Raw genomic sequence first — 16,760 nt, 5'->3', positions numbered from 1 at the left:
GAAAAGCACGATGATGTGGTCACCCCAATGAGGGCCAAAACCTCAGCAGATGGATTTTATTGGGAAGAGTTGAATTTTATTTCAGTGGTTAAGAGCTCGGCTACTAACCAAAGGTTGGCAGTTCAAATCTACCAGCCACTCCTTGGAAACCCTATGGGGCAGTTCGCTTCTGTTCTGTAGGGTTGCTATGAATAGAAATTGAGTCGATGGCAGCGGATTTTTGGAGTCACTTAGAGTTGGAATCAAGTCTGCGACAATGGATTTGGTTAGGTTTTGTCTTAGTCACTTAGAGCATGGAGTGATTGGGGAGAGTGGGCAGAGAGATCAGTCTTGACGGTTTATTCTAATCTGTGAACTCTTCCACATGAAGACTGAGAATATTTATGGGTAATGAGCAGAGGAAACTCCTCCTTGAATTTTTTTCTTTGTGAACCTTGAGCCACTTTTGGAATATCAACTTTTCTTTGACTATTCACTCTCCACATGGGAATAATAGCACCAGAGAATGAATAGTTTTAGCTCACTAGAAGACAAAATTTTAGATGGAATAGAAACTCTACAATCAGTGGACTTCTGAGATTTTGACCACTCTCCACCACTGTTACTTGTGTTCTAGTCCAAGCTGCTACCTGCACTCTTGTATTAACCTCCTAATTGGCTTCCTTACAGTCCTCACAGCAGCCAGAGGGATTCTTTTAAAATGTAAATCAGATCATTTCAGCCCTCTGCTCAAAATTCTCCAAAGGCATCTCATCTCAAATAAGATATCTATGATTTTTTTTTGACTGTTTTACTAAACTTAAATACTGTAAATATTGGGAAAACCAGGATGATGTGGTTATCCCAGTGAGGATTAAAAAGCTCAGTCCTTTCCATACTGAAAAAGTCTTACTTAAGGTGCTTTCAGAAGTCCCTGGATGGTGCAGATGGTTAAACGCTTCACTACTACCTGGAAGATTCACAGTTTGAGCCCATCCAGAGGCTCCGTGGAAGATAGTCCTGACGATCTGCTTCTGAAAGGTCACAGGCTTGAAAACCCTATGAACACAGTTCTGCTCTGACACACATGGGGTCACCATGTGTAGTATTCCGCTCGACGGCGACTGAAAACAATAACAACAACAAAATTTTGGGAAGAAGACTAATTCCAGACCCCACTTGGTGGTATGGATGGAGCTCCCAGGATAGTCTGTCTTGTATCTCTTTGCCTTAGGAACTGGCCATGGCTGAGTCAGTTAATTTATATAAATTGAGTATCTTTTGAGCCTGGCTAGATCAAACAGGTACTGACCTCCATGGCTCTTTTTTTGCAATGAAACTAACCCTTTTAAAGGCTGAAAACTAACCGTTTTCTAAGCTGACCTTTTACAAGGTTGAAAGACTAGACATTTTCTAGTCAATGTCTGATGTAAAAAATAAATTTGCTGTGATAAAAAGGGTACATTTACTGAATATCTCTTTCTGTGCTAGATACTAGGATGTGGCTGATTCCTGGAGGTTGCAAATTATAATTGAAAATAAGCAAGGCAGAAATAATAGACAATTAGGTGAATACAATAGGAAGAGGTGCTCAGTAATACACTCTGGGATTAAAAATGTACTATACAAGTACTTAACAGGCAATGATTGTTTAGAGATAATACTAGGAAACAAATTTACGTGGTACAGTTAGATATAAAAACCCAGAAAGGATGCGAAAAGAAAACATAGGAAGTTTAATCTTTTATGTTTCCCAAATTTTGAGAGAAAAATCTGTACTCAAATACCACAATTTATTTTTCTCTCTTAAAAATAAAGGTAAAATCAAAATTCACAATACAGTATTTTGGAGATGTGCAAGAACATCTGTAGGAAGATTGAAATGCTGGAAAGGCTAGAAAGTAGATTTGCAGGGGAGATGATCTCTGTCTCCACTGAGACTTGAACAGGAAAAATAATAAAAAATTGTGAGAAGAGTATTTGAGAACAAATTTATAACTGACAGAAGGGCCTGAAAACCAGCAGATGACTTACTAAGGGAAATAGTGGGATTTTCTTCACTGGAAAGTTTTAAGGAAAGAGTATTATCACCTTCCAGTTATGGTTTCGTGCCTTTTCCCCACAAAGGCATGTGTACTTGAAACCCCTCCTGGCCCCATAAGAAGATTCCGTGGTCCTGATGAGGTTGTATGCATTAGAATCACTTCTCCTGAAAAGGAGAAGCTAAAGGGTACTTGAATAAAATATTAAAAATTATGAAGGACATAACAAAGGCCAATCAGTCCTTTCATTTCCCCAGACCCATAATAAGAGAACAAGGGTTATGTGATGAAATTAAAGAGTAGCAAATTAAGTGCTAATAAAAGGAGATAGTCGCTTATATAATTCATTGTCGTAGGAGGTCACAGAGGCAAATGCTGTGGCTGGATTAAATATGGGGCTGGGTAATTTTACGACCGTAGTTTTAGCAGTTGGGCCTGGTATCATGAAAGAAGTAATCCTATTACATTTTCCAGTAGATGATTTACAGGGACCTCTGGCAAGTGATGTCTGAGAATTGTGGGTGTCAGGCCTCTTGGGTTCTAACCTTTGATGGGAATTGTGCTAAGTATTGGTTTTTAAAGGAATGTCCTCAGGCCCTTAGGCAGGCATCCCATTCATGCTTTAGTCCCAACTCCTCTTGTGGAGATCCAAAAGTTCTTTCTAATCAGAAGCAGTTGGAAGAGACATTGCCCAGAATTAAGTCATTTCTGGTCTTTGGGAGCCATTCAACTTATTTATTGACTGCTAATGTGTCAGCCAGTTTTTAAAATTTCTTTTGAGGATACAAATATTTAGACAGATCAGTGCCATTCAGTGTGATGAATACTGTATTAAAGATAGTCTGCAAAGCAGCATAGGAGCACAAAGATGCAAAGGAGGTGACATTTGAAGTGAGTCTTAAAGGATGAGTAAATTCACCATACAGAAAATGTTGAGAAAGGGCATTCTAGGCAGAAGGAACAAACAACATGCACAGATCCAGAGACAGGACATGGCATAATGTGTCAGAGAATTTCTAGTAGTTTAGAAAGGCCGTACCACAGGGTTAAAGGAGAGAGAGGCAGAAGATAGCGCATGAGGAGGAGGGAGTGAGATGGCAGAGAGTCCTAGGATTGTCTGAGAACTCTGCCCAGCAGCAATGCTTCCAGTGGTGAAGGTGGTAGTGGGTGAGATAGGGAAGAAGAAGAGAGTTTAGAGGATGTGTCGTGTGACTGATAAAGGACAGCTCCGCAAAGCCCAGGCCCACCTAGTCATTGGCTTCCCCTTCTGACCACTGTCATTAGTTGCTTGGTAGGGAGCCTGTGTTTTATGCAATTTCTTGCTTCATGTTTTTACTTTTGGCCTGAAACCCATCTCTGTCATGAATTTAATCACCATTATTTAAAAAAAAAAAAAAGAGTCCCTACTATAACCCCCGCCTTTGGGAAGAGAGAGGTTCCTATAAAAACCAAAACCCATTGCCATCCTATAGGTCTTGGATTAATTGGTCTTTTTCTCTTGGCATCTACCTAGAACTAAATCAGCCTTTGCTTGAGGAAGAAGAGGCAGATTTCATTTGCCTGACCTTAGGCTTCTAATTTCCTTGGCTCAGGAAACAAGCAAGAAAACATAATGTCTTCGAGGAGCAGATGGATTAAAATGTTAAAAAACTGTCTTGTTAAATTATTTCGGCTAACAAAATAATTTAATTAGGAAAAAAATACCCAAACTGTTCCCTTTTTAGTGATATTTAAATAAGAATATCACTATTAATCACTCAAACTCTAACTTGGGGTCTCTACACCATTAATACTGATATTTTAAAGAAGAATCAAATGGAGATGGAAGAGAGAATGTCTTTTTTTTTTTTTTTACTTAAGTACTCATTATTTTTTTTAATTAAAAAAATTTTATTGTGCTTTACGTTAAAGTTTACAAATCAAATCAGTCTCTCATACAAAAATTTATATAATACACCTTGCTATATACTCCTAGTTGCTTTCCCAATAATGAGACAGCACACTCCTTTTCTCTACCCTGTGTTCTCCATGTTCATTCTGTCCCCCTCTGCCTTCTCATCTCTCCTCCAGACAGGAGCCGCCCACATAGTCTCGTGTGTCTACTTCAGCCAAGCTCACTCCTCACCAGTATCATTTTCTATCTTATAGTCCAGGAGAGAATGTCTTTTGTGATAACTGGTTTTCTCTGTGGTTGATGCAAGTACTTTGTTACTGCATGTGCTGTAACACAGTACAGTATGCAGTTAGTGTTTTTTTCTCATCACATTATAAAGAATTGTGTAATCAGGACATACTTTTGAATGAATAACCTTTTTCACAGTAGTTTCTCAGGGCTCTTCCAAGAAGGTAATTCCTCAGCAACATGGAGTTGCTAGTGGGATGTAGAAATACGGTTAGTTACCTTCTACAGATAGTAAATGGATATGTGCCCAATTTACTGTGAAACCACCTATGTTATAGAGTGTTGGTGGATGAAGTTGAAATACATGTGCACCAGAGAGTATGTTTTGTGTTAAACACTCAAAGATGAATAAGATCATGACTTAATATATAAAAGCCACAGGAGACAATTCACCATGACTCCTTGCTGAATTAAATATAGTATGATATGTTCTCTAGTAGAGGTATATCCTAACGTTAGTTCTGCCAGGGAAGCTGGTGGTGTGTCATGAAGTTAACATTTAGGCAGAGTCTTGTAGAAATTTCAGTCAACTGGAAAAGAATGGAGGGTGGGAATGAGGTAGGAGAGGGCATTTCAGAACACAAGAAACGGAGATGTCTCCTAGAATTTTGAATGGCTTCTTTCTCTTCTGCCCATTTACTAACTTGCATTATTTTGGTGGTGTTACTTCTCGTACATTTTGAAAAATTCTTCTTTGAGGAAAGAATGGGTTGTGCTGTGTGAACATCTAGTAGATATTTATCTTGTCAGTAAGGGGTTAGTAATCAAAGATTCCTTTTAGCTCCGACATTAATCCACTGAAGTATTTATTAATCGTTTGCTCTCCTGTACTGAACACACACGCATAAGTCTTTGCTGTCAGAAGTGAGGCACATGGCATGGGTAGCACAACATTTTCCCCGATTATTAGACATGTTCATGCAGTGAATCAATACAGCTTCTTCCAGTTCCAAATGTACTTGATTTTAAAGGAAGTATGCCTTTCCACGACTGGGCTTCCTTCAACAAGGTTACTTATTTGTAGTGACGTGAAAGTGAAACATAAGCTTTTAAAAGAGCTTTGATGCCAGATGATGATAGATGTATCCTTTCAAGGGCTGTGTAAAAATAGGTGACTATATTTAATAAAACTTGAAGTTTCAAAAAGTGCTGTTCTTTCTTCTTTAGACCTTAGCTGGATCTCCAAAATTCAAGTGAATCAACCAGCAGTTTTGAGGCGCGCGGAACAAATCCAGGCTCGCAGAACCGTTAAAAAGGAGTGGCAAGTAAGGATTCTTCTTGAGCCTTCTGTTCTGTATTTTATAATGCATGGCCTCTTCCCTCAAGGCCACAATATTGAATTTCGCTCAAGATGCAGCTAAACTTAAAAGGTTGCAGCTGTCCATGACTTATTTTAATAATTCATATATGATGATGATGGGTTGGAGAAAGATAACACATTTATCCAAACAAGTTAAAAATCTTATCACTCTTGAGTGGCAAAACTGCAAATGAATTTGAGGCATCTTTATTCATGAGTGAAGTAAATGACATGTTTTTTCCACACATATATTCAGTTTCTTAGATATGCCTTCTTTGGCTGACTCCTGTTTTAATTTTAGAACCAAAGCATCTAAACCTGGTGTGTCCACTGTCGAGACCCTTAGGTATAACAGTTGACCCTCTTTGACCATCATGTTTACCGTACTATTAATTTTCATAAATCATTTTTAAAAATTAAAAAAAAAATGATGTTTTGAGGAATACTCGTGGTCAGCATATTCTTCAGAGTATGTTAGCCAAAGACGTGCTATGCATCGCAGGACCAAAAGAAATTCAGAGTTCATTTCATAAGTGAGGCAGAATATTGTTTCGAATCCTTTCGGGGGACATTTCATGTTTTGTTCATCCTTGAAAATACTCTGATAGAAAAGACAAAAGGAAATTCTTCAGAATGAGTTGTGAAATATGAGTATTGTTTTAAAAATGGAACTGGATTAAATTAAAAAAAATAGTTGAAGTCTCTTATTTTTATTCTCATCCCAGATCCAGGTCCAGAGGTAAAATGGAAGATAGAAACCTTCTTCCATCTAAGTTCTCCCACATCAGAGTAGGCTCCTTATGGATGGGATGGAGAAGACTTGGTCTGCTGGGGGTTTTAATTTAGGATATCCTTGGGAGAGAAAGATGTTTTTAAGGCTGTAGTTGGATTATTCCTACTACCACCATCTTTTTTTTTTAATCTCGAATAAAGTTTATCTTATTAATCACTCTTGAGCAATGTTTATGACGTATAGAAGAATAATATGTCTTAGAACAATGTAGACATCAGAATTTAGCAACCCTATTTGTTGTAATGATTCTCTAACTGGGTTGGAGATTAATTTTTTACCTTGTTTTTGTTTTTTTTTTCAAACCCAGGCTGCTTGGCTCCTGAAAGCTGTTACCTTTATAGATCTTACTACACTTTCTGGCGATGACACACCCTCCAGCGTTCAGAGGCTCTGTTATAAAGCCAGGTATCCAATCCGGGAAGACCTCTTAAAAGCGTTAAATATGCACGATAAAGGTAATATTGTGGTGTGTAATCTGGCCAGTGTTCACCTGGTGTCATGGGTTGAATTGTGTGCCCCCAAAATATCTGTTAACTTGGCTAGGTCATGATTCCCAGTATTGTATGATTGTCTACCCTTTTGTCATCTGATGTGATTTCCCTATATGTTGTAAATCTTATCACTATGATGTTAATGAGATGGATTATCAGCAGTTAGTTATATTGATGAGATGTACAAGATTAGATAGTGTCTTAAGCCAATCTCTTTTGAGATACCAAAGGAAGAAGCAAGCAGAGAGATGAGGGACCTCATACCATCAAGAAAGCAGTGCTGGGAGCAGAGTGTGTCCTTTGGACCTGAGGTTCTTGCGTGGAGAAGCTCCTAGGCCAAGGGAAGATTGATGACATGGACCTTCCTCTAGAGCTAACAGAGAAAGCCTTCCCTGGAGATGACACCCTGAATTTGGACGTTTAGTCTACTAGACTCTGAGAAAATAAATTTCTCTTTGTTAAAGCCATCCACTTGTGGTATTTCTGTTACAGCAGCACTAGATGACTAAGACATCTGATTATACTCCTAGTCATTAAATCTAAGAGGACCCTATACAAGATTTAACTGCTCTACTGATATCAGTAATAAAATCTATAAAACTCTTGCCATGTGTACATAGACAAATAATTCATATTCTTCTGTGAAAAACAGCAGGGAAAGAATCTGATTCTTGTTTTTAAGGTCAGTTCTCTCCATCATGAATTAAAGTTGTTTGTAGAAAGTTTATATTTCTTTTTAATTCTTCAGTTTTGGAAATTTTCTATCTAGTGACTCTGAAATACTGATTCTTATTCCCTAGCCACATGTGAAAAAGCCAGTCTCATTACTTAATAATCACATCTCATACATAAAGTATTTTCTGTGAGTAAATGAAATACTTTTGAGGATAAAATGCAAATGAAATATATTGGATGCTTGTAGATGAGGTTGGATCTTTTGAAAAAAGCCATATTCACTCCCTTAGCACACATGAGAGAACTTTGTAAAGTTGCTGTAAGTTTAGAACCTTAGCATTTTAGAAACTAAGGAGACCTCTGAGAATCGACTACCTTATATTCTAAATAAGGAAATTGAGACCTGGAAGCGTGAGTGCCATCTCCAAGATGATATGCCATTACTGGCTGGGCTGGTTTTAGGAGCTAGATCTCATTTCCATAGAAGGATCCTTCTTGGCTCCTGAGCGCGTGTCTGTAATGAGTGCGACTTGAGAGGTTGCGTTGGCCCAATGCAGGTATTTTATCCCAAATAATTTGTAGGTGATTTATAGATCTAAACAGTTCTATAGCTTTTAAAATGTACTTACCATGTTCCTTTTGAGTCGACAATGATAACACCACCTTATTTATAACACTTTAAAGTAACAGCTTGATAGAGGCTATTTGGTTCTATTTTATTTCCTTTCTTTCAAAACAGGAAATGTTGTGTTGCTGTTAGATGCCTTAGAGCCATTTTCAACTCATAGTGACCCCATGTGACAGAATAGAACTGCCCACAGGGCTTTCTTGTTTGTAAAGTTCTTGGAAGCACATTGCCAGGTCTTTCTCACATGGAGCTTCTGGGTGGGTTCGAATGGCCAGCCTTTCGGTTAGCAACAAAATGCTTAGCCATTTGTACCCCCAGAGCTCCTATGAAGAGGGAATACCAAAAACCAAAACCAAACCTTTTGCTGTCGAGTCTATTCCAACTATAGGACAGAGTAGAACTGCCCCATAGAGTTTCCAAGGAGCACCTGGTAGATTTGAACTGCCAGCCTTTTGGTTAGCAGCTGTAACACTTAACCTCTACACCACCAGGGTTTCTGGGAATAGCATTAGTTAAATATCTTTTTGCTGTGCCACACTATATGGTCTATCTTTTTCAAAATGGTATAGTTCTCTTATATTTTTTCTTGATCCACTATCCCGTTTGAATGCTGTAGAAACCTGGATTTTGTTATCTACATGAAATAAAATATTTTCATTGAGTCATGACCATCATATTTACTATTTAGGAATTTTTAAAAAGATGGTATTATATTAACCTCAAAGAACAGTGCATCAAAATTGTTTTATTCTATAATGTTGAGAAAATGATCCATGTTGTCAAAAACTGGAAGTGAATGTGGAAAGTAAAAACCTTTTGATTTGTTACAGTGTCATGGCGGAATGACTTTTTTCTTTCATTTTAGTTTCTGTCAGTGTTGTGCTAGAAATAATAATTAAAAGCATGTTGTGTCAGTTGAACTTCATATAAAAGACTGTTATGATTTTTTTCTTCATAGGCATTACTACAGCTGCCGTTTGTGTTTATCCTGCCCGAGTAGGTGATGCTGTAAAAGCACTAAAGGCTGCAGCCTGTAATATCCCAGTGGCATCAGGTAAAATTGTTTGTGGCTTTTGCTGTTGTTTGCCAGCATGTTCTTGGCTCATCAACTCGGATATCTTGGGGTATTATATACAGTTGTATGCTATAATTTTAATTGGCTTTTTATATTTAATTAGTTGTATTTATTCATTCTATTAGTATTTATTAATTGCCTAGTAAGTAGTAAGGCACCCTGATGGTGCAGTGGTTAAAGTGATCGGCTGCTACCCAAAAAGTCGGTGGTTCAAAATCAGCAGTGGCTCTGTGGGAGAAAGATGTGGCCATCTGCTTCCATAGAGATTTACAGCCTTGGAAACCTTATGGGGTCGCTATGAATCGGGATCGACTCGATGGCAGTGGGCTTAGTGGAGTAAGCAGCAGACATTCTGTTAAGTCTCAAGAGCACAGCACTGTATGCCTCTCCTTAAGGAAACTCAGTTGTTCAGGAAGTATATTCAGGTTAAAAAAAAATCATAGTTCAGGATAATATGTATAATGAAAGAGATATGCAGAAAGTACAGTTAAACTCTGAACAGGGAATGACTTATTGTGCAGAGGTTGGTGACACTCAGAGGGTCAAGGGGTGCTTCATAGAGGAGATAATGTTTGCACTGGGTCTTAAAGAATGAGGAGGAGTTTACAGTATTGATAAGATGGGAAATAGCACTTTGGACAGAGGAAATCACATGTGTGAAGGCACAGAAACATGTTCAGGGAATCAAAGTGGTTTGCAATTGTTGAACCATAAAGTAGGATGAAGGGAAAGCTATGGGAGTTGGGAGGTAGAGGAGTAGATTGAGGCCAGGTCATGTATGGAATGACACACCATTCTGTGAGATTTGAGCTTTGTTCTGGGGATGTGGGAGACACTGAAAGGTTTTCAGCAGAAGCATGACATGAGCAGCTTCGTGGCATATTAAGTTAACTGACAGTAGTGGACAGATTAGAAATGGGTGGAAATAGAATTAGGGAGACTCATCCCATTTCACATGGGAGATGACAAGGGCCACACCAAGACCCAGAAGATAAAAGGGAGAGGGCACTTTAAGTGTTAATTACTTACGAGAGACTCAGTAGGACTTGGCATGAGGGAGGAATGTCGTAAAAGGTTCAGTTTAGGAAATACGTATCTACATAATGTGTGGATAGGTAGATATACAATTAGAGTCTACTTTTAACAGGATCCTGGTGCTTTAAAAAAGCAGTCTATCAAGACCATTAACTTAGTTTATCAGGGATACATCAAACAAAACATAGTCTGTAATATTTATATACCATCTATTTGTGAAGATTCCCGGAGTACCTGGCAGCTATACCTTTGTAGACCCTAATTTCTCATCAGTCTCAGTCACAGCATTTCCTTCACACACCTGGGACATGTGCTTTCCTCTGTGATAGCAGATCAAGGAAACACGATAGGTTAACATTAGATATGGGAATGGAATGAAAGATGCACATGTAAATACTTTTACATAACTTTGGCAAAAATGTAGTATTTTAATTTTCCGCCCATTTATACTTGTCTTTGCCATCCCCAGGTCTATAGGCCTATAGGCCAATTCCTATGAGATGGAGGTCAGACATACCTCCTCTCTCCAGCCTTTTTACCAATACTGATGCAACCCACCCCCCAGCCCCCGCGGCCCCCTCACCGTTCCTACTTCTCTACTAGGTTGATAATTTGTTGCAGTGGCCATAGAGCACTCACAGACAATATTCACAATTATTGGGTTTATTAGGGAAGTAACAGGTTACAATTCAGGATCAGGAACAACTCAGGTATCAGGATACAGTTCTTCAATCAGGACAGCCTGTCACCTGTGCCCACAGACAGGCCTCTCTGTGTCCCTCTGCCCCTCGGCCCCTGCCCTGCTTGGGCAAGTATTACTGAGCTACTTAGCTCCTCAAATAAACCTCAGCCTAAAAGTGCCCAGCTCTCTTGCTCCATGAGTTGGCATACCTAGCTCTGCCAAGTGCTCGGAGGCGCCTCACTCCACCAGTAATTCTCTTGCCCCAACTCACTCAGCTTTCTCACCCTGTGGGTCAGCACACCCCCTGTAGCTACCTCGCTCCATGGGCTGGGAAGTCCACTGCACTGGCTCTTGCAAGTCTCCTGCTTCTGCTGCCTTTGTTTCTCTGCCACTGCTTCCTGCTGTCTTGCGCCATCTCCAGTGTTACAGCTCTCTCTGTTTCTGGATCTAGGAGGTTCTCAGCACAGGGACCCTGGGTCCAAAGGACACACTCCACTCCTGGCTCTTCTTCTTGGTGGCTGTGAGGTCCCTTCTTTCCACCTCTGTTGTTGTTGCTGTTGTTAGGTGCTGCCGAGTCAGTTCCAACTCATAGTGACCCTATGTATGACAGAACAAAACACTGCCCAGTCCTGTGCCATCCTCACAGTGGTTGTTATGCTTGAGCCCATTGTTGTAGCCAGTGTGTCAGTCCATCTCGTTGAGGGTCTTCCTCTTTTGCACTGACCCTCTACTTTACCAAGCATGATGTCCTTCTCCGGGGACTGATGCCTTCTGATAACATGTCCAAGGTATGTGAGATGTAGTCTTGCCATCCTTCCTTCTAATGAGCATTCTGGTTGTAGTTCTTCCAAGACAGATTTAGTAGCCCATAGTATATTCAATATCCTTTGCCAACACCACAATTCAGAGGTGCCAATTTTTCTTTGGTCTTCGTTATTCATCATCCAGCTTTCAAGTGCATATGAGGTGATTGAAAATATCAAAACAATTTTCCACTGCTATTCATAAAGTTTTCACTGGCTAATTCTTTTCAGAAGTAGAATACCAGGTCCTTCTTCTAGTCTGTCAGTCTGGAAGCTTAGCTGAAACCTGTCTACCTTGGGTGACCCTGCCGGTATCTGAATACCAGTGGCATAGCTTCCAGCATCGTGGCAACACGCAAGCCCGCACAGTAGACAAACTGACAGACACGTTGGGGCTCATTTTAAGCCTAGTGGGATGGCAAAACAGCAGTCCCCTCATTAGAGTTCCGTATACCTTATTTTCATGGTCCTGCTCCCACGAGGGAAACCCTGGTGGCATAGTGGTTAAGTGCTACAGCTGCTAACCAAAGGGTCAGCTATTCAAATCCGGCAGGCGCTCCTTGGAAACTCTATCGGGCAGTTCTACTCTGTCCTGTAGGTTTATGGTTTTGGCTCCCACAAGGGTGCCATGCACCTTATTTGCGTTATTAGCAGACTGTCCAATTCCTGTGGTGGGCCACAAGCATGTTATTTGCATAGTTCTACCCAATCGTTTTGTGGGTGTTACAAGACCATGGTGAGAAGGGCCATATAAAAGTGATTCATTGCACTGCAGGGCACCCACTGTAGACCAAATAGGTTCTTTTCCTCAGTCCATCCTGTGGGAGAAGCCTATATTACAATTTGTTTACAACAGCTGAAGAGGGTCATGAATGAGTAAATCAAGAAATCAAGAAATACAACGATAGCCAACCTGATGAACGGTATGGTCCAGAATTAACTGGTACTATTTTTTTTTTTAACTAAGACAGGGCTACAGTTACTATTTTCTGACAGTTATTGTGATAATAGCATATTTTCTTAATTGCTGGTTACTTAAGGCATTCTTGTGAACATCCCTGGACCAAACTTAATTTTGGTCTTCCAGAGGATGATATTGATGCTAACATCAACACTATGAAATAACCATCCTTTTTCTTCACAGTTGCTTTGAAGGATACGCATAAAGTTCTTAATGCTTTCATCTCTAATTGCTGATTTTTTTGGTGTGAAATTTTTTGAGATACTGACCAATTGAAATTTGTTTTTCCTTCCAACCTCCCCACTTTGTTTCTTTTTAAAATCTCTTCCAGTGGCCACTGGCTTTCCAGCTGGACAGACTCATTTGAAAACACGATTAGAAGAGATCAGATTGGCTGTTGAAGACGGAGCTACTGAAATTGATGTGGTAATTAACAGGACGTTGGTGCTGACAGGCCAGTGGGAAGGTAGGTCCCTATCCTCGCCTGAGAGGGAGTCACAGTTCTACCCTAGGGAAGCAAATGATGGGGACTTGGTAGGAGGCAGGATGTTTTGTAGGTCACTGTTCTAGATTGGAAATCCTGGTGGTGTAGTGGTTAAGTGCTACTGCTGCTAACCAAAGGGTTGGCAGTTCAAATGCACCAGGCATTCCTTGGAAACTCTATGGGGCAGTTCTACTCTGTCCTATAGGGTTGCTGTGAGTCAGAATTGACTTGACAGCACTGGTTTTGGTTTTTTGGTTTTGTTCTAGATTACAAGTCACTAGGTCAGCGCATGAACCTAGGAGAAAACCTGGCTAGGATTGCTCATCCTGGTGCCCCTCTTCAGCCTAGACAGGTGCCTGCCTGCATGAATGTTTTGGATCCCTTTGAGTGCTTAGCTGAGTAGTTATTTCCATGCAGTAGATTCATAAATTTTTCTTTTTTTGATTTTATTTTACCATGATGCTTACTCTTTAGAAGGGAAAAAATTACTAATAATCTCTACTGCTTTGATACTCAGTAAGTAAATCATCCCAGGAAAGTCCTTTTCGCAAAGTTTGTTCAAGTATGATGGAGGAAAGGTCCCTTTTTTATGTTAATTGTGGATTTTGAGGATGTAAGGTAGGAATAGTCTGCTTAGATTTTGGTAAATCTGTTTTTACTCCTGGTCTTCTTAGCACGTAGCTCCTATGAATATAATTTCATATTCACCTTTGAGATTTATAATTTACTATCACAACAGATTACAGTAAGACATCGCCTATTCCAATAACAAGCTGTTGTTTCTATAATCAGATGTTAAAGAATCGAATAGATTTTACCTCTGGCTTAACTATATTATGCATACTAAAAATGAGATCGTTGATAGCTAAAATAAGTACAACTCTCAGTCGCTATAATAATAGATTAGTCAAAATCTTTTAATGAAATCATAAAGTAAAACAATAATAATACATTGTCTCTTTGGATCTGTGTATTCCAGATAAAAGGCATGTTTTATTCTGATTATGAAAACTATACCTGCTCATCATTTAAAAAAAAAAAAAAAAGCCAGTAATGAAGGAAATAGAAATAACCCCTGATCACACTGCAATACATAACTGTCCAGACTTTTTTCCTCTTTGTATGAATACACATGCATCCCCCATGTTTTAAAGTTAAAAAAATATGATTATATTTAATGTATTTTTCCTTAACTTGTACTTGCCAATATCTCATGGATATCTTTCTGTGACTCATTGTATCCATATATCCATTCGTTTTATTTTTGCAAAGCCTAATTCCATTGTTTATCAATTATGAAACAGTTTTGGTTATGTAATAGTAAATATTCAGTGATTTGTACACTGGATCTCTTATCCAAATGAAGAGGGTAGACATTTCATGGGTGTTGTGACAGCCCCACAGAGTTCTTGGGTACTCAGACTACTTTTATTTCCAGTTTCAAAGCATGTGGCTTCTAGTTTCATTCACAGTGACACTCCGCTGTCTAAGATGGCCTCTGGAGTGTCAGCCTTTATCCTCTACTCGTAGACAATGGGAAGGAAAGGCTCATCCCATCCGGAAGTCTCCCACACCACTTCTCTTTACACCTCACTGGCCAGACAAAACACAGTTACATGTCCATGCTTGGCTGTAAGTGAAGCTGGAAATTGTAGTCTTTTAGCTTGGAATATTTGTTTTCCAGAAAGATTGTACCCATCTGTTTTCCCATATATTCCCATTACCATTGCCCCACATCCTTATCAATACTCATCAATGTTCTTAAATCTTGTCAGGTCATACATACCTTTTTGTGGTTTTAATTTGTGTTATCTTTTATTATTGTTCATATGTGTTTTTGGCCACTTGCAGTCATTTTTGAAATATTGTAGATCTATTTTAATAGACCTCTATTGTCCACATAAATTAATTCTGCTTATCTGCTTTTAGTCACAAATTTCAGTTAAGATTTAAGGCTAAAGTAAGAGGAAAAAGTAAATATAATATTTAAAACAAATCTGGAAATAAAGTATATGTGATTTAGTTAGATAAAAACCTATATGATCCTAATGTCTTCTACTAAGCAGCTGTAGGTACAGAAATATAGTTTATATTATAGCTTTTTCTCTTGTCTCTAAACTAATTGGAAAATAAAATACAGTAGGAGATAGGTTTTGATGTAATTGCCTATCTTTTAATGAACTAAGAGTGGTTGTTTTTAACAACTGATTATTTCCCAATAACATGTATTCACACAAAACATAATAGCACATCTTCGTCCCAGACCATACTTTTCCATTAACTCTGTTTTCATGGTATTAGTAACCTCTTGACCCAAAACAAATGGAAAAGGAACATTTAATACTAGAAATTCAGTTCTCAGTAGAAACCTGCAATGACTTAGGGCTTTTTTCACTGCATTATTTTGTCGTAATTTGATTACATATTATAGCTTTCAGTGTCATGTTTTAATATTAGCTGTTTACTAAAATATTGTCCTCAATTACATTTCTTGGAATTTGTATTGGTTGACTTTTCTGTCAGGTTACTACATGTTCAAATCCAGGCCCCTCTCCTTTGTGTACTGAGGAATGTAGCACACTTATTAATGCGCAATAGGAAGACTCCCATCTTTCAAACATAGCCTTGCCAAGTGTGCCCTGACCTGTCTGATGGTCACAAGGTTCCACAGTTTAGGCTGGAGATGGGAGGATGCTCATGTTCTTCTCCTCCAGTTGTCCTTGGTGATGACTTAAAATTGCTACTCTTCTCAAACTTCCACCCATCTTGAGGCTCCTTTACTCTTAACAGATGATTTACCTCCTACTTCTCAAAGAAAGTAGACTCCATCATATAGGAAAAAAGCTCCCTCAAATTCTTTTTATCAGATCTACTTTCCTTTGCTTCATCCTTTTTCTCCTAGTAAATGGTGGTGCCCTTCTTCCTAAGTCTAATCCACTCACTATGCTGTGGCTTCCATCTCCCCTCACATTTTCCGAGGCTTTACTCCATTTATTTGTCATTTTTTCCCTCTTGTGTCTCCAGCTTCTTTCTACTGGATATACCGGAAATACAAAATTCCACCTCACCCCCAGCTAAGTTGCTCTTTCTTTTCTTCCTTCAGCTAAAAGTCTTGAAAGAGTTGTAATTACTCATTTGTCTTCATTGTCTCACCTTTCTTTCCTTAACCCATTTCAATATGTTTTTTATTGTAACCATTATCTGAATCTGTTCTAACCAAGGTACTCATTGACTTCTCATTTCACTGTGCCCAGGAGATACCCTTTAGTTGTTTAGTTTTCTTTACTGCTTAGCAGCATTTGACACAGTGGACAGTTTCCTCCTTCTGGAAATACTCTCTTATCATGTTGCTGGTGACCCTGCATTCTTTAGTTTTCCTCCATACTTAAGATTAGTTCAGTGTCTCATTCGTAAGCTCCTTCTCTTGTCATTGCTGAATTGTGGTGGTCCTCAAGTTCTGTCCCAGCATGACTTCTCAGGCACTGCATACTCTTCTTTGGAAACTATCTCCTCACTGATTTCAGTTACCATCTGTTTTAGGCTGGGTTCTCTAGAGAAGCAAAACCAGTGAAACATATGTATGTATAGAGAGAGATTTATCTCAAGGAAATGGCTTCTGTGGTTGTAGAG

At 39.0% G+C, this 16,760-nt stretch overlaps 1 protein-coding gene across 2 annotated transcripts in view; it reads left to right on the top strand.

Moving 5' to 3' along the window:
* DERA (deoxyribose-phosphate aldolase) overlaps positions 1-16,760 on the top strand; it is a 167,647-nt gene that overhangs the window by 36,785 nt on the left and 114,102 nt on the right. For both annotated transcript variants that reach the window (XM_010595188.3, XM_064284541.1), the window contains exons 2-5: positions 5,371-5,468; positions 6,604-6,751; positions 9,049-9,144; positions 12,978-13,112. In XM_010595188.3, coding sequence (XP_010593490.1) covers positions 5,371-5,468; positions 6,604-6,751; positions 9,049-9,144; positions 12,978-13,112 — 477 coding nt within the window. The remainder of the gene's footprint in view (positions 1-5,370; positions 5,469-6,603; positions 6,752-9,048; positions 9,145-12,977; positions 13,113-16,760) is intronic.

This window comes from Loxodonta africana, chromosome 4, assembly GCF_030014295.1.
Source record: "Loxodonta africana isolate mLoxAfr1 chromosome 4, mLoxAfr1.hap2, whole genome shotgun sequence".
Classification (NCBI taxonomy): Eukaryota; Metazoa; Chordata; class Mammalia; order Proboscidea; family Elephantidae; genus Loxodonta; species Loxodonta africana.
Note: the sequence above shows the minus strand (reverse complement) of the source record. Positions and strands in the feature narration are given on the sequence as shown.